This window comes from Coffea eugenioides, chromosome 7 (genome assembly GCF_003713205.1).
Source record: "Coffea eugenioides isolate CCC68of chromosome 7, Ceug_1.0, whole genome shotgun sequence".
NCBI classification, from domain to species: Eukaryota; Viridiplantae; Streptophyta; class Magnoliopsida; order Gentianales; family Rubiaceae; genus Coffea; species Coffea eugenioides.
In genome coordinates, this window is record NC_040041.1 from 4,692,008 (window position 1) to 4,710,931 (window position 18,924).

At 36.0% G+C, this 18,924-nt stretch overlaps 2 protein-coding genes across 3 annotated transcripts; one reads left to right on the forward strand and one right to left on the reverse strand.

The window, feature by feature from the left end:
• Window positions 1–5: 5 nt before the first annotated feature.
• LOC113778362 (protein ROOT PRIMORDIUM DEFECTIVE 1) lies at window positions 6–4,591 on the reverse strand. Its single transcript, XM_027323753.1, has 2 exons — window positions 3,085–4,591; window positions 6–926 (listed from the first exon to the last, which is right to left on the reverse strand). Exon 1 carries the CDS (start codon window positions 4,585–4,587, stop codon window positions 3,283–3,285), a length of 1,305 nt encoding a protein of 434 aa, XP_027179554.1. The 5' UTR covers window positions 4,588–4,591; the 3' UTR covers window positions 6–926; window positions 3,085–3,282.
• Window positions 4,592–5,982: 1,391 nt separating this feature from the next.
• Window positions 5,983–12,818, forward strand: LOC113777388 (nijmegen breakage syndrome 1 protein). Of its 2 annotated transcripts, none has more exons than XM_027322423.1 (14): window positions 5,983–6,101; window positions 6,498–6,551; window positions 6,685–6,949; window positions 7,321–7,409; window positions 8,078–8,208; window positions 8,559–8,605; window positions 8,742–8,850; window positions 9,300–9,386; window positions 9,619–9,790; window positions 11,087–11,592; window positions 11,994–12,055; window positions 12,146–12,248; window positions 12,332–12,392; window positions 12,603–12,818. In XM_027322423.1, exons 1-13 carry the CDS (start codon window positions 6,065–6,067, stop codon window positions 12,383–12,385), a joined length of 1,716 nt encoding a protein of 571 aa, XP_027178224.1. In that variant the 5' UTR covers window positions 5,983–6,064; the 3' UTR covers window positions 12,386–12,392; window positions 12,603–12,818. The 2 variants fall into 2 exon arrangements, with proteins under 2 accessions (XP_027178224.1, XP_027178225.1); XM_027322424.1 differs by having other exon boundaries at window positions 11,087–11,517.
• The last annotated feature ends 6,106 nt before the right edge of the window (window positions 12,819–18,924 follow it).

Sequence of the window (18,924 nt, forward strand, 5' to 3'; positions counted from 1 at the left end):
AACCATACTTTCCAAGTGATGAAAATAGGTACAACAACAAATCATATTAATGGGGCTTAATTTGCCCATAAGGATCACATGCTACATTAACCTTCATGTAAATGAGCTAACATTCACTAACATTTTTAACAAGAGCTCAGAAAAATGATGCTGAAATCAGGGCACATCTTTATACATCTCTAGAACTAAAAATGCAATTACCTTTTCCACTGGACAGCAGTGAATATGCTTGATGATTGTACCACCATCCACTTCCGCGACACCACTGAGATCGTTCATAGCACCTAACTTCAACACGTACAAAGATCATATTTCCTGATTTACAAACTATTTTATAAACTGACATAAAATAGTATCAAGCTTACTAAGACCACTGTGGTTTTCCTTGTTCAAGTCTATACTTTTAGTACGTAGTTCAGTGGCATTTTCAGTCAATGAACCTCCAAATTTGCTATTCTCCTCATCACTAGACTGACTGTCTTCAGCTTTTATGCATCACACACTCTTCGCAGTTGCCAGCAATGATTCAATTTTGGAGTTCTCTAAGGGTAATGCAAACTCTATTACTTGTTTGGTCAAAACAACATTTTGCATCATCCTATTCCCTGTGGAGGCAAAACTGTCACTCCCTTTCCCAGCATTAGTTGGCAAACGATCAAAACTCCCACTTTGAGCGTTCAAAGTATCAGAATTTATCATCGGAGCAGCATGTACTACCTTCAGCAAATGATGCAAAATTCCAGATGGCTCCATTGTCATTTTGCCCTTAGATTACGGCATCTTCTCCATAGCCTCTTTATCACTTGAATCAGATATACCAAAGAGTTTTTTTGGTCTTGGACATCGTGCTTTTCCTTGAGCTTTTTAATTTTAGGAACCTTTTCTGGTTCAAAAGTCATTTCAGCAGTATGCATCAAGCTATTCACCTAGTTATGAAAAGAGTCGACAAGTTATAAAGAATGGCATCAAGATATGCAAGAAACATTACCAACAGATCAAGACAAACAAACAAATAAATAAATAAAAAAAGAGTATCTTATGCCGCAACCAAACGCTGTCCAGTAATCTCTAGTAGATTAATTTTGTTAAAGCTGGACATCCAAGTTTGACTCATTGGCTACATTAAGACACTTCAGAACAAAAGCCAAACCTTTTTCCCTTAATAGAATTTGGGGGGATGACATGAAGTGGTACTGGTAAGAAGCAAATATCTAGATTATCTCATTGATAAGCCCCCCAAAATATCTATATAATCAATATATGACTTTCTACTAACGCTCATTTCCTGAACGATACCAAGCCACTACACCAACATCTAGAAAGTACAATTAATTTCTTCTTCCAGAAAGAAATACTCCAAATTTTTATTACATGTATCTTAGAGAAGTTCAGACACGTTCACTTGAGCTTCAGTTGAATAAAGAAAAGAGATGAAATAAAAAGGATTAAGATTACTATGAAAGGCCTGAGGTAATTCAATTTTTCATTCAACTAAAACCTTGACAGTCATCCAACCAATCACCCGGATAAGAAGAAAGCTAGGTCCACTAATCTACATTCACATAAAAATGTAGATAAACATCTCCTTTCTTTGGTCAAATAAAATTCCATCGATGCACAAATAGAGACCATGCAGGAACCTACTCCCCAAACAAAGGGCCAGTTTTTTTAAAATCTCTGCTGAGGAACAGAAAGTAAAAACTCCTCAGATATTATCACTTTCAAACTGAATTATGTTAATTCCTAGGTGATACTTTTATCAGATCACTGCATTTTCTCAGAAGGCTAGAGCTGAAAAGATTTGATAGGGAGGCAAAAGGATTTCCGTCCAGACAACATCCATCCCGGTCCTGCTATTGTTCAACATTTTACAGCACCTCAATGCATAGGGCTTCCATAAGAGTTATGTCCCCTTAAATTATCAAAAACTTTTAAACAACAAAGAACATTATTTTTTTTTGGGGGGGGGGGAGAAGGTCTTGCCACCCTACCGTTCGCTTACTTTAAATTCTAAGCATATTATGGAAAAAATAAGAGTACGTAATTTATCCTGAGTGGAATTGTCAAAAGCCTCGTGCTAATGAAAATCATTAAAGCTTTGGTAGAAACATATAACTTAGCATAAGGGTGCATTTACCAGTGACCAAGAAATCTTTTAAAGAAAAATCAATAGGCCTGTTCATTTTAGAAGCAGAACAACCAAGGAATTGTATTTATACTATGTATACTGCATCCGACATGTCACAGTGAAGCTTTGTCACTGAATTTCCCCATCTGAGTTCTCAGTTGGGATTTTATGAAAGTAACTGTATTCTTGCTGCTGTATGACACAGAGAACAAGGAGGCATCATTCCATCACCTAAGGAACATAATACCACCAGATCCGGAAAAAACATGTCTCAGCAACCAATATGATTTATATGTCTTAGGCCCCATGTCTCAGTTGGGATTTTATGAAAGTAACTGTATTCTTGCTGCTATATCAGCAATGACACAGAGAACAAGGTGGCATCATTCCATTACCTATGGAACATGATATCACTAGATACGGAAAAAAATAGCATGCCCCACAAGACTAGCAAACCAGGAAGCAGAACATTGCAACATGTCCTCGACTTATAAGAAAAATTGTTTACGACATAGGCAAATAAAAGCGTCTTAAAGAAGCAACAGCAGTGTACAAAGAGAACACGTTCCAATCCACTTGAACACCTGTATTTTTGTAAACTACATACCACGAAATAGATGAATTAACTTTTACATACGGGCAAACAATGCGGCACTTGGTCAGTTAAGTTAGATAACATCTCCTTTATGCAAACAAACAAAGAAGAAAAATTTCAGCTTGCAGAGAAAAAGTTCGTTAAATCTATGGACTAGAATATGTAAGAGCATTTTCTGAGCATGAGTCAAGAAGGTGTTCAATTTATAGACTTCACTAACATATCTCCGCACTGACTAACATAGTTAAATTCATAAACAGGTGTCACAAGAACTTAACCACGGTAGGGAAGGGTTATAGAGAAGCTAACTCAAAATTCAATTGTTTGAACATAAAAGAAGAAATGCATTCAAGTTTCTAACCTCGTGAATTCAGGACTGATGTTGCAATCACATTAAGGAGTCAATTGCTCTTAGCTGGTTCCTCCCAGTTCGACTGAGGATGAGATGTTCCTCATAGAGCCACATTAAAAAGATGACGTTTATGTTTCACACATCTTGGCTTTTGTTATCCTATGTCTCAAATCCTTGATTTCAGCATCCAAATGACAATTACCTGAACTAATCCTCTTCATTACTCTCTGCCTCTTCTAGTTCCTCATCTTCATTACTCTCTGCCTCTTCTAGTTCCTCATCTTCATAATTCTCCACCTCTTCCAATCCATCCCCTTCACTCTGACCCACATTCTTCAACTTAGCATTCCTTCTTAACATTCCACGGCGTCCCATGTTAACAAGATTAAGAAGTTTCCTCCTTGCCTCATAAACAGGGTTCGGCTGTATCAAGCATCCTCTTTCATAAGCCTCTCGTAGAAACACCGTGTGCCTCTTCCCTTTCGTCGACAAATAAAACATCCCTGGATGATCCAAAAACAAATCCCGGATATTCAAATCAATCCCAAACCACTTCCTAAACTGACTAATCTTCTCAACCTCCACCATCTTCTCCACAGTCAAACTCAAAAACTCATGAACAATCCCAGCAGCCCGCTTCTCCATTTTCTTCATCCCAAATTTACTCCTCCTCGTCCCCTCAATCGGCATCTCCTCATACGGGCCAATATAAGGCAAACTCTGCCACTCGTTAACCTTAGCCTTAAAAATCTTCCTCAACCTCATCCCTGGAGGATAGTTATGCTTAAAACTATACCGAATCACGGTTCTATCCACATCACAATCCTCTCTGCAACACTCCGTTAATCTCCAATCCTCAACAGAAGCAATTAAACTACTCTTATCTACCTCGCTAACTAGCTTTAAAACATGAGTATTAGGTTCATTGCCATCATCAAGAGCAAACAGATTCGGGTTTTTCGCAATTATCGAGCTCTCAAAGTCGTCAGGCAGTCCAAGCTCTTTCCATACTTTGAAAATGGCCCTCAAAGGTAGTGTCTTGGTGGGAGAAATCGACAGAAGCCGCACCAATCTGTCAACCACAAGTGGGATTGAAGCATTGATCGCTTGTGATTCATGATCAAAGATTTCCAGGGCAGCCAACTGGAGGGTGAAAAAGGGTTCAAATTTGGTGGGGTGGTTGAAAATGTGGAAAATGTGCGGGTATTTGCGTAGGAAGGCGGTGGCGCCGCGGTTGAGATGGAGTTTCTGGGACAGGCGGTTGAGAAAGCCGAGGGGAACGGAGGGAGGGTTGTTTGATTCTGAAGTGGGAGTGGCGGTGGCGAGGATGAGGTCTTGGATGGAGATGACTTTGAGGAGGTTTTTGTACTTGTCCATGAGCTTTTCGAAAGTCGGGTCTCGAGCTCTGGAGGCTACATATTCTGCTGAGGTGGTTTTGCGGCGGATGATAGTGGCAGAGATAACGGTTGGTTTGAGGGTGGCAGTGAGTCTTTTGATAGTTCCGGTGGCCATTGTTGGGGTGGCCGAAGGCGGAGGAGTAATTGTTAGTCTCGGAGGACGCCTTTAAATTCAAATTAATCCTTAATAAATATTTGATTAAAAGCCTATCTAATTTCCCTGCATCTGTTGGTAAGAGAAGGGGTGGGGGCATAAAGGCGCTGATAGCTGATAACGACTTTAATCAGTGTAAATATGGGTGAAAGGAAATTCAAGCAACTGGACATTTGAATCGAGCGTGGCCCAATTAGTGAAGAGTTGTTTTTGTCTCTGAATCTAATAAAAGCCCAAAAAGTACATTGGAGAGTAGTTTGTCTACGAATCTAATGAAAGCCCAAATGAAATTATAGCTTTTAATGCTCGAGTTTAATAAGTAATTAATTTGATTGAGATTTACCCAAAAAAAATATATTTAAAGGGCAAATTGTGAAGGCTTAAACACCAACCATAATATTCTATGAGGTTTTTTTTTTCTTCAAAGATAGCTTTTGTTCCTTTATGTGCTGGAACCAAAGTTCAGTTCGATAGCTTTTGTGCCATTATAATTTCATATTGCCATAACACTGTTCTTTCAATTATTTCTTAATTTTTAAAAATTTATTCCATGTTATTTTTAATAATTTGCATTATTTTAAGCATCTTTAAATAATAATAAACGCATGAAACTAATCAAACCAGATAATAGAGAGCTAGAGATCATGTGTATGCACAAAGGTGCTACTACATAAATAATTTCATCACTTTAATGTAATAGATGCACATCCTATAAATGAAACATCTAATGATCCCTAAATTTGGTATAACATTTGATTAACAACCAAAATTTCCCATGGAGTTATATATAAATGCCAAAGATATTGAAAAAAAAATTAAGAATATATATCATACATCTTATAAGTCCAAGATTTCTCAAACCTAGCAAGATATTGTTATTGAAAATATTTAAAAAATAAAACTAATGAAAGAAATGATTGCCATTGAAAGTATTTAAAGATAAACTAATGAAAAAAATGATTAAAAGAATAGTGACAGGTAAATTGCTTATGGTGTGTGAAAGCATTAATTCAGAATTACGAAAGGTTTAAAAAATTTATTAAATATTAACATGTTGGTTTTCTAACTTCTTATGTGTGGATTCAGGATAAGAGGGTGTAGATTTAGCTCCATCGTAGGATAATAACTCACGTAAAACTTATGGAGTTATTAGTAATTGGCTCAGAAAATAAATTAGACAATAATAAAATTTAGCTGGATTTGATGATTTTTTTGGTTTTAGGTAAATAGTTGCATTTTAAACTCATAAAAAGAGATTTGCTTGGGGATACAAAAAAGGTAAAAAGGAAATATAAACTTGCAAAATTCCCCGTTAATTAATAAGAAAGCCAAAACGTCCCCGTTACACGGCCGAGACCGTGGCAGCCCGACCTCAACTTCTTCGAGTGGGACTGGGGGGCGCTGTCAAGCATCAGCAACTCAGGAAAACCATCAAGAAATGGTGTGGGGTCTCTTTCCCGTCGACCCTCTCCCAGGTTCCATTTTTCATCTATACTATCCAACCCGAAATTTACTTAACATTATTGAAGCTTCTTTTACCATGCGGTATTGTGGTTTAATTTTTCTTATGTAAAATATGTTTAACACGGAGTGGGGAATATGCTGCACTGATGCTAATGTGTTATTGGATGGTATGGGACAGTTTTTTGGTCTAAAGAAAATTCAATAATAGTTTGTGTTGTATTTCTTCAAATTGAAGTTGAAAAATAGCAGGGAGTATGATGGATTGGTTGTATATAGATTTTTTATCCTTCTGAGCTGTATTGGGAAGTTAGAAGTTAACATTTTGTACAATACGAGTTAAAGAAGAAAAGAATTGTCATCTAAAATCCTAGCTTTGGCTAACGCAGTTGTAGCTGTTTTTGTTACAGGTGAAGATAGATACTACTTTTTCAGCAAAGGGACTTACAAAGTTGGTCGCAAAGGTATTATTGATCATTGGAAAGTTGTAATGCTCTTCTTGATATTATTTAGACCAGAAACCATATTCAGTTTTTGATCTGTTAAGCTTATGATGTTGAGTGCCTCATGCCTCTATTTTTGAATGCGTTTATGTAGGATGTGATATAATCATAAACAAAGACAAAGGTGTTTCGAGGATACATGCGGAGATTGTGATAGATGAAATGGTTTGCTTCGATAATCCACAGAGACAATCTTCAGATATATCCTCGAAAGTTCGGATAAGGGACTGCTCTAAGTATGGAACATTTGTCAAGAAGAATCTGGGGTCAAAGGAGAAGGTTCACGAGTTTCCAGAAAAAGAGACAATGCTCAAGGATGGGGACCTGGTTTCTTTTGGAACTGGAAATGCAACCTATAGGTAATTGAACTGGACTATAGTCCATTTCCATTTGTGCTTTTGGGGAGGACTTGGCAGCGAACGATAAGATTGGTCAATTATGAATTGGGACTTGGCAGACATACAACTCAGGCATGGAACTGGATTTATGGCATGCTGCATGCTAGTCTGGTTAGAGGAGATCATTCACTGGCATTGCCCTTTTTTCTTTATGGTTATCTGGTATCGCTTTTTGTGTATAAATTTGGTCTTATACCACTAAGGACATGACACTTAAATGAATTTGACACATTAATAGCAGTATGTGTATTTTGAGATTACTTAGAAGCACAAAAGGACCAAACCTTCTGATGCTGTTTGCCTGTCTTGATGAACTGACTGTTGCCTGGCAGATTTGGTTATGTTCCCTTCATATTTTTGTATTGCTGTTCAAAGGATTTGCAAGTCAAGGACCCCCTTCGACAGAAGATATTGTCAATAGGTTTGTATCTTTTAACGTACCAACTCTGCTAAAACTCTTTTCTAGGCATTCCTGTCATATGCAAAGATTTTCCTTCTCCTTACTGCATGTTACTTACCTTTGTATTATCGTTGTTCGGTACCCTTCATATAAATGAATAATTTGACTTTTGCGGCCAACAGTTATAGCTTAAGAAAGAAATTGCCCTCTTTAGGACTTTCTGGCCTCTTCAGTATTGCAGTTACAATATCCTCTGAAAAAAGAGTTGGGCATGCTAAATGTGTAGTAGTAACTTTTCCCAAGGAGATTAAATATTGAATCCCCTGTCTAATAAGTTCAAACCACATATACTTTGTTGTAAAATGTGTTATTGCTAAGGCTGATATCAGTAGTGGTCATTTATTGTCTGAGGTTGTGGTGGCTTTGTATGAAAAATTGACTGGAAAAAGGATAATAGAATTTCTGAAACTGTTGAAAGTGAAACGATAAATAATTCAGAATCTTCAGACTTCAGTACTGAATAGTTTTCGTGTGTCGTTTTGGATGTTTATTGAAGTGTCATTTTTGTTTTATTTGTCCGTTCTTATTTATTTTGACATTTCTTGACTGGTTTAAATCTGCAAATAAATTTGTAATGAGACCTTTTTCAGATATTCTGTATTTTGAGTAAGTCGTGCTTTTTGAATCAGGTGCTTGTGTTGCTCAAGAGTGGAGTTTAAAGTGCACACATGTGCTGATTGATGATTTGGTTCCTTTGAAGGAAGAGTTAATTGATGCTATTGTGGCTAAAAAACCTTTCATCTCCTTTGACTGGATTGAGGTATATTTACATCATTCCTGTATCATTTCTAGATTGATTCACTTCTGAAGCGATTTTTTTTTATGAGCATGAGGACTAAGTATGGATATTGTACTGCTTGGATTCGGAAGTTTAAATATCCAGTTATAGTCTTCACTAGTATTGATACTCGCTAGGTTCCTTGAAGCTCTGCCTTGCAATAATGGCAGCCCATCTTTAGCTTTAGTTGGAGTTTTATGGTTTACAGTAAGTTCTACTTTTTGAATGGCTGCACTTGCTACCTATTTTATGTGGTTCTGAATCTAGTAGATACTTTATTTCTAAACATAATGACTCAAACATTTTGATAACTGAATACTCGTCTTTCAAAGTTTATTGCAGGGAAAAACATATGCACGGAAATTCCAAGCTATTCGTCGTAAGTAATGCATGGATTTCATTTCTTTGTGGGACCATTGCTAGAGCATGGTGTTGTTGTTTCTGCTTATAGTGGAAGCTTTCTTTTGGCAAGCGCAAGCTTTCTTTTGGATTTATTGCTGTGTCCTTTTTCTCAGTTATTCTCCGACACTTTTGCTGGAAGAAGCATCTGTCAGAGTTGCAGACCCTCAATCTCGAGACAATTGTTTGAATGGATATACTTTTTTGTTGGAGTCAAGAAATAAGGTCTTATTCCTGTTTCACTTCAGAAATCTCATGTGATAATTTAAGTTTTCTTTCCTATCTGTTACGTTTGTTTGCCTGGGGTGAACAAGTAGGTCGATGTCCATTGTGTTTGAGTAGTCAAGCAAGTGCTATAGCTCCAGTGGCACTTTCAGCATATTAACAACCAGCTTCTTGGAACCCATGATTCTAGTAAATTATGAATGGACATTATCCATTCAGGTGGTTCACAAAATGCAATAAAATGCATGTTTAGCAGAGAGAAATGAAAGTTATCTCAAACTAATAGCTGCACAGCACAATTTTTTGTTGTACTCTGCTACTACTGTTACAGCTGTAATTACTGCTGCTATAACTGTTATCTGCTGTCTCACTCCATTTTTACAAAATTTTGGACTAGCTTGGTAGATGCTTGACCCTCAACTGTGGCTTATGTTTCTTCTGCCTTACAGTATAGACACAAGGACAAGTTGCAACCACTACTGGAAGTGGGTGGTGCAAAAGTTGCTTCCCTGGAAGGTTTCTGCATTGATAGCCAAGTATGTTCCTTTACCTACTGCTTGATAGCCAAGATAACATGACTGGTTGTTTACATTTTTTAGTTTATATTATGCCTAGTTACTCCTCAATGCAAGATAGTTGCATTAACATAGCTACTATTGACCTTGTAGTTAGAGGTAGTCAATGTATCTAGAGAACACTACAAGGTAAAAACTTTTAATGAGGGTTCAATCATTTCTTCATTGTTGATCAATGGGATGATGCTCACAGGTATTGGAGGAAGAAGGAATTAGACATGTGGTAAGGGTAATTCCTACTGGAGCAACCAGCAGTTCAAACGGCTCTCAGAGCATTAGGTCACTGCCTAGTGTAAATGAGATGGATTTGATTTCAGCCGTCTTATCCGGACATCTGGATCCTTTGATCATTGTATCACCTCCTGGTAAGTAGCTGCCTTACTGTCGGGTTGGGCAGCATTGCCTTGTTTTTGTGTCCCAGTTTACTGTTTCACATGGAAAATTTCAAAGCATGAATTTCTTGCCGTTTCCTCTTTTCAAGAACTATTTCTCTTCATTTTTTAAACAAAAAAGATAAAAAAATAATTTGATGATGTTTATTTGATGATGCATATTGCTGGTCCTTCAACGAAAAGAATTGTTAAAGGAAAATAATATTCTTGTTGCCTGCGAGTGGATTTGCAGAAAATTCAGGTGATGTGCAGGGTATATGCCATTTGACAGGGCAAGATGTCACCCTTAGTACATGACCACCTAGTCAAAATTAGGTCTAATCCCCAGGATACTAAACGGGGTCAATTTTCTCATTGCAGGAAAGACATTTTCTGAATTTCTCTCATTCTTTAACAGTTCAAATGGGTTTTGGGTGCAGCAAGTATTTTCAACTCCTGCAGAATTCATGTAGGTGGCCAAGGGGCATATGAGACAATAGGAGTACTAACAATAGAAAACGGCTGCAAAACAAAGTGCCTTAATTGAAAAACCACGTGGAATTAGATTTATTATATATCCGATATCTGGCTTTGTTTACAATGCACATGAAATTGGGGTTATATGTCCAAATATTGATATTTCTATTGGAAGTTTTAGATGTATGGTTGGTTTTATTGGTGTTCCCAAACTAATGAAATTGATTTCTAAGAAATTGACTTCTTCTTTCTTCTTCTTTCTCCAAGACAGTTTTTGCATTTATTTTCTGGACTTCCTCCACTCTTCTTCTCCTCCTCCTCCTCTAGTTTCTTCTTCAGACCTTCCAACCAAACAACCCAATCTTTCAAACCTCTTAGTCTAGTTTTAGTTTTGTAACTTTCCACATTCTTCTCATTGGCGTCCTTGGTTTTTAGTGCTAATAGTTTTTACTTGACTCATGACAACAACAGTGGATATTCAATGTATCTTCTCCAGTACTGAAGAAAGAAAGAACTTTTGAGCTTATGCAAAGTGAGTGGAGAAATTTTCTCTGTGATGGATGCTGTCATCAGAAGCATTTAAGTTCTCTCAATTAACTTTTTCCTTTAGCCTACTTGGTAGAATTACTTTGTGTTCATGTCTTAATTGTATTATGCATTTGGCCTTATTGAAATTTTACATTTGCATAAAATAAAATATTAATAAATTTTACAAAGAAAGAGTAATCTTTTGCACTTTCAGCCTTATTTACAAAGAAAGAGTAATCTTTTGCACTTTCAGCTTTTTTATTGTATATTTTGTTCCTTTTGCAGTGCTTGTCACTTCTTCATGCTCCACAGATGAGACAGTGGTGGCAGATTCTGATGAAGAAGTGGAAACTGCCACAGCCGTTCACACCTCAACTGCTGTCTATTCAGTAGAATCCTCTGAGCATGACAGCAAAGAGATGACAGATTTACATATGATAGAATCCACTCAGCATGATAGCGGAGAAGAAACTGCAATCAATGTAATAGAATCTACTGAAACTGATAGGAAGGGAAATATTACTCTGGCTAGTGTAAATGCCATTGAACATGAGATCAAAGAGGAGATACCATGCAATAATGTGTCCATTAAATGGTCTGAAGGTGCTTCTTTCACTGGCTTGAGGAACAGAGATGGTAGAACAGGATCGAGATTAGAAAAAGTTGAAGAGTCAGAATGTGGGAACGTGGATGTTATATACAGCCAAGATCTTATCGTAAGAGATTCTCTATCAGCATCAGTTCATTTTTCTACAAATGATGCTGTCATAAATTTTAAACGTTTCCGAAAGGTAATTGATTCTGATCTAGGCTGGATTATGAGAACTTATAGTAATTACTGAAACTGAAACTTGTGGATAAGAAGTTTTCAACAGATTCTAATATCTGTTGCGATGAAACAAGTTTTAATACTACAATGGCTTTGGTAGATTGGAGCATTCTTCTTTATATAATGGTGGTATCATGTTGTAACTTTGACCTGCCATTTGGGAAGGTAGGTTGTGGTGTGGGTTATCCAGGCCTAGGCAAGTAATTGAATTGTCTACAGATTTTTTTTTTTTTTTGGCCTATGTCAGAATCTTTCTTCAAGATGTTTCTGGGGTTGTCTGCACCCTTGAGTGTTTTCTTTATTATGTTCCTTAAATTCTCTCTCTTGCTAATCCTCTTCCTTGACCATTATGCAATTCTCTAGAGGGAGACTCCGTCTGGAAATAGTTTCAGCAGTCTCATTCCATTCTCAAAGGATCCTTACAAGTATGATTTCTGTCCTCTGAAGGATTTGGCTAGAATACATATCGTGTACAGTCTGTGTATGATTTTCCACAATAATTGCTATTCTGTTAGAGAATCGGACTATGGAAATGAGGAAGTAGCTGAATATCTGAAAGAAGAGAAAAAGAGAAAACAAATGGAAGCCTTAGCAGAGGACTTATTTAAATATGAGAAGGTGTGTAATTTTGAACCCTCAATCCTACATGTACTGCCAGGAGGTTTTGCTGAAAATATTGTGTATTTTGTTAATTGATGTAGGGGAGAAGACGGAATGCAGCTGGCTCTCGCACAGGACTTGTTGCTTATACTTGACTTCCTGGTAATTTTCTACTTTAGAATGTGTAAATTCTGGGCATGTTGCTCAATGCTCAGAGCTTGGCGAGGGATATTATGCTAGTTGTATCTTAGTAATTCGTCTGCAGATTTTATTCTTAATCGTAGCTGGGATGTAATATTCGTATCTCCAAATGCTGCATTTTCTATTTCCAGATCTTCTCAATTTGGTTCTTTCATCCTCATTTCTCCGCAGGTCTCTGCCTTCTTATGACATTTTTGGCAAACTCTACAAACTCGATCGGACGGTATTTTCTCCCCGTATAATATGAGGAGTTTATATTCGCAATGAGTTGGTATAATTGTAGAGTTCAAGAGAGGTAGTATATTGATGAGAATGATTTGCGAATGATGGGATGGAAATAGCTTTATATGTAGTAATGTAGTAGTTCATTATTTTCTTGAAGTTCAATATTTCTCACCATTCAACTTAAACTTTCAATAAGTAACTCCATCCGATTAGATTAACTCAACAGGAGTAGAAATCAAATAGTGAGACAACTTTCTTGATTGATTTTTTTTTTTTTGGGACGGCCTAATGCCCTATCTGTTGCAAGCAACAAATCTTGGGTTGGTCACCCCTCAATCAGCTCATCTGGTGGGTTCCGTAGTCTCTGGAAGACCAAATCCATGTTGATGCTCTTCTTTGCCAGATAATCTGCACAAACGTTCCCTTCCCTCCATGTACGGGATATTTTAGACTCCCCGTCTCTGCTCTGCGAAGAGCCTGCTTGACTTGGGCAATGAGGTTATGGTGGGTGCTGTCCTGTACGTTCCCTCGAACAAGGGATATATTGGTCACTGAATCCAATTCTAAGATGACTCGTTGATATCCTAAATCCCATGTCAGATTCTGAACGCAATAATTCTGCTGCTACATTGCTTTGCTAGCAATTCCTACTTTAGCACAGAAACTACCTTGCCATCTTCCTAGAGCATCTCGTAGAAGCCCTCTAGCACCTGCAAGCCCCCCAGGTTGTTAGTTGAGGCTCCGTCAACATTGACCTTTATCCATTCCTCTGGTGTGGCTTGACCCCAACCGATAAACAAAAGTTCCATATGCCATTCCTCTGGTGGCTTGCTCCAACTGATAAAACTAAAGTTCCATTTGCTGCTGGTTACTTTTGGAGGACAAAGCTGCGTGCGCTTGTTCTGCCTGTGCTACCAGTTCTTTAGTCCTGACCTGGAGTTTTCTTGTCATCACCTTTGATGCAGAACTCATTCCTCCCACTCCAAGCAAAATAGACCACTAATTGAAAAAGAACTGCCCAACTGCAAATGGCTAAAATTTCGTCTGCTTTATATGATTATCAATCAAATAAAAAGTTATTTTATGTATCAATCCTTACATCTCCTACTACTGGCGGAGTAACAGCCAGTTTTGATGGTCTGAAGCTTTCCCGCTCTTCCATCCTTTAGATTCCAGTCAACCCATTCCTCAAGTGGCATTTCAAAGAATTGCTCCCAATTGGGTGGGACAACTAGCTCCTTCCATATTTTCTTGATCCAGACACAATCCCGAACAGCGTGAAGAGCTGTTTCTGTGCAAGCCCCACAAATATTGCAGGAAACATCCTCTTGAAGATGTCTTCTAGCCTTTTCAGCACTTGTAAGCAGCTTATTGTGCTTGATAAACCAAAGGATGAATTGCCATCTTCTCGGACCTTTTTGCTTCCATATGGTGTCCCATTTGATTGAGTTAAACATGCAAGGTCATGGTCATAACCAAAATGGCTTGATTGAGTTAACATGTACAATGCTGTAAATTCATGCTTGAGAGCCTTTTGATATTTACTCGAGTAAAAGGGGAAAAAAACTATATCATTAAGCTAATACTAAAGATTTTAATTTTAGGTAATTTCCTCTTTATCACTTTCTAAGAACAAAGATAAAAATCTAAAGACAAATGTTAAGACAAAATTTATATTACGATATACTCACATTAAGCATCCTATTTTCGTTTTATGGGCTTTTTTGTTCTTCTTTTTGTCAAGTAGTCGTTAATATGATATTTAGATTGACAAGAGGACAAAATGGTTCAAAATTTAGCATCAACAAAAGATTTTAGTTTTGTGTCCACCCTCTATATCACTAACATATACTATTTCTTAAAAAAAAAAAAAAAGAATCTAGTTCACACTACTTCCACCTAATAATCAACAAATGTCACTCGAATTAAATTTTCATTGCAAAAGTTTATTATTAGGGTTATAAATTACAAACAAGTCGAAGTCAATCGTTTAAATTTAGTTTGTTTCTTTGAATAAATTTATAAATCAAAATTGCATTCAAACCAATGTTTTCAATAATACAAAATTGAGTTTTTTTTTTTTTTTCGAATGCATACAAAATTGAGTTGAAATAGAGATTTTATTAACTCTTTGAATTTGATTAGGTTAATTCAATTGTCTCCCAGCCCAATCTAATAGCGGCTTTAGTAGCTATTGGCCACATTAGAACTTAGAAGCGAAGAGCATAAAACTCCAGGAGAACAAGCGACAAGCCTGAACCCAGACGAAAGTTGGCTTAAAAGAAAACTGATGCTAGCTGCTTAAGATGATCAACCAGAGGATGCCCACGTTCAACATCAGTTCTTTTTTCCAAAAAGTGCAGCTTAAACCAATCTACAGGAGAAATATGCAAGTTTTTATCCAAGACTTCACCTATAGCATCAGCAAGGATTTTTCAGAGTTTTTCCCTCCGTGAATTCATTTTTTAGGAGGTAAGCAATAGATCTTTTTTGGGAAAATCGTTCGAAAAGTCATTCACATTTTACAAGATGACTTTTTTCGTCCCTCACTTTTAAAAGTAAAATTTTACGTCCCTTACAAATTCACATTAACCAAATTTGGTCCCTACCTAAGTTTCCGACTAGTTTTTGGCCGGAATCCACCACGTGACTTGCATGTGATCATTTTTTAAGGGCAAAATTGTCAAATCAAATTTTTACATAATCTAATTCATAATCCCTCATATTTCACAAAATGAATTTTTCCGTCCCTAACATTTTATAAAATGAATTGTTTCATTCTTCACATTTCAAAAAATGAATTTTTTCATCTCTCACTGATCATGTGTATGAATAGTTTTTTTCTATAAACCTACGTATATGTCTATTTGATTTTATCCGAACAGTACGAATAATATGTAATTTATCTCTATTGGATTTCATCTAAACATGTTAATCGTAGTTATACATATCCTATTCAATAGATATATATAGGAGTTTTAACCTAATAATTTTGTTTGAAACCCATGTATATGTTTATATGATTTCACCATTTGAACCTATTCAATATTTGTGACCTTTCTCTTTTGGTAATAATTTATTTATTGAGTTGTATAATAAGATCATCTAATTAATGGGTTCTAACTTGAATTCTATAATTGTACTAACAAATTTCAGTTTAAATCTGAATTTCTACTCGACACTTTTAAGACCAACAGTTGAATTACTTGCCTTGTGATTGTCTTAATATTTGAAAGTGCCAATCACTTATTTCTTTTTGTCATACTTTTTTTTTGTTTATTTTTTCTGTCCAAATTTAATTCGATATAAACACTCGATAACATTTAGAATTAAATGTCTTCTTTATTTTCAAATTTTGAATAAAAGAAAATGAATATAAGTGAAAAACTAACAATTTTTTTAAACCCATGTATATATCTATTTGATTTCACTTGAACAGTACGAATAATATGTAATATATCTTTATTTGATTTCACATGCTATCCATACTTTTCAGGTGAAATCAAATAGATATATACATGGATTTAAAAAAAATTATTCACACACATGATCAATAAAAGATGAAAAAATTCATTTTGTGAAATGTATGAGACGAAAAATTTAGGTGAAATCAAATAGATATATACATGAATTTAAAAAAAAATTATTCACACACATGATCAATAAAAGATGAAAAAATTCATTTTGTGAAATGTATGAGACGAAAAATTTATTTTATGAAATGTGAGGGATTATAAAGCGAATTATATTAAATTTGATTTGACAATTTTGCCCTTAAAATATGATCATGTGCAAGGCACGTGGTGAATTCCGACAAAAAACTAGTCGAAAACCTAAGTAAGGACCAAATTTGACCAATGCGAATTTGTAGGGACGTAAAATTACATTTTTAAAAGTGAAGAACGAAAAAAGTTATTTTGTAAAATGTGAGGGACGTTTTGAATGATTTTTTCATCTTTTTTTAGTAATCTGTACTTTGTTTTAACCGTTGAACCCAAATTGAGTCACCCAACTGCACCTATTATCATAGATGTCTTTATCTAATTTTTTTTTTGTTGGGTTTGGTTCTGTTTTTACTAATCATAGTGTTAAAGTTCACATCTTTCTTTATAAAGATCATGTATAGGTATCGGTAAAGCATGTTATGCAATTTTGCAATGAAGATATGCTATGGATTTTTCTTCATATTCGGTAAACAAATTATGGTTCAAAGAGTTTGAGTTTTAAATTAAAGAAATAGTGTTATATGTAGTTCTTCTATCATAATGAAGTGGCTGACTGACTTAACTGAGTTGCTTTGCTTCAATCGTGAGAGAGAATGAAGAAACAGAAGAGCATGATGATCTTCTTGCCTTTCGAAGGTTAGTAAAATCTTGTTCTAGATTTTGATGCTACACTTTTGCCCAAACATTGATAAAAAAAACATGGTTGTTCATTTAATTTTTGTCCCTGTTATTTTCATTAGTTTTGATATAAATAACATTAAGCACAATAGTTGTTTGATTAATAGATATGTTAAAGGAGTTCTTGAACTCTAGCAGAATATTTTGTTAACGTGAGAAAGCTTGTGGTGAAATGTTTAAATTATTCAATGTATGGTTTAGGCTTGACACAAAGGAAGTGAAATCATATATCCTAATAGGAATGGCTCAGGTTCATAGTTATCTTTGTGCTTTCATTTAGGGCCAATTTGATCTTATGTCCTATTATAAGAAAAATCCAATGGGAGTGCAATTTTTGTTATGTTGTCAGAAGAAGTGTATAGAAAGGTCATTCTAATGCTACATGTCAAATATCCATTCAGTAAGAAGGTTCTGGGAAAATGTATTTTGGATGATCATGCAATTGGCTTTCATTGCTCCAACTTGTTCATGCTTTTACTACTATACTAGTTGAATCTCACATTTTCCTGACGTAACAACATCCCTCACCTAGAAGGACATTAATAGGGACATGAAATATATGGAAAAGGCTACATAGTTGATACAACACATAATTAAGCATCTGATCTCAGTTACCTACACAGAACTGGAAGTAAATCTAGTTAGAGTAGCTAATATGCCATGAAGACTTCATTTATTGCTCCATTGACTTCCCTTGAGGAGCTCTGTTTGATATCCATTTCTCCATTTATGTAAAGGATTGAACATGATAGTATCATTCTCTATTGCTCATCCAACTCTATAGGTTTGTTCAAAGCTATAAAACTATACAAGAGAAACATCGAGTTTTACTTATGTGCTAGTGCTTTAAGTGATGACTATAAAAGTCTTGATAAGACTCCTACTTCACTTGATCGTTGCAGTCATCCATGCTTTATAGTTTGTTAGCTTTCTATTGGATATTTCTGCCTCTTGGCAATTTCTGCATGTAGTGCTTTTAACCGCATACTTCCAATCGGACTGCCAAAACAGTTGTCGCTGTGTAAGCCGTACATTTGTTTTGCGATCTAATCCACTTCAGCTCTTAAGCTTGGCTCTATCTTCCATGATTTTTGACTTTCTCATTACATTTTGTGAGGTTGTTTCCACCTAAAGAACTTGATTTGTCCAATTAGGACTTTTTATGAGTTTTTAGTATGCTAAATTAACATATAACCGATTATCTTAATTGTCCCACATTCTGACTAATCTAGTATTCGTTTCGATTAACTTTTTCCTTCTTTAGTGGCTAACCGACTATTCACTCAAATCAATTAAACTTTCTCATTTTTTTTGAGGTTTAATTGCATTCAAGGTGTTCTGTTGCCTAGGTGCTTTGGTTGTCTTCACTACTTTGCTCATTATCCCTTCCCTTTCATATCTTGGCAATCTATCGTTTTCCAAGTTTTTAAGTTTCGGTCTACCAACTAACTCATCGTTATTTCTTGCTATATTAAACTCTCTAAAAAGAGAGCCTTATTAGATCTTGCTGCCCTCTTTTCATGCCACCAAGTGTCAAGGGTCTTGAGAAAGTCAATCTCTTACTTCTGAATTTCTATGTGCATTATTTAAGCACCGTCTGCTTTCTAATTCCCCGATCAATTTTCTTCTTTCTCTTGAATCTTTAATTCAACTATGGTTTGCAATCAGAAAATCGGCACTAGCACATGCAACAATTCTTTCTGGACGAAAGAAGAGGATAAAGCATTTGAGAATGCCCTGGCCATCTATTCATATGATAGCAATCTATGGGAGAAAATTGTAGCTGCAGTACCTGCCAGAACAGTTGAGGAGATCAAAATTCACTATGAAGTCTTAGTTGCGGATGTAAATGCAATTGAGTTGGG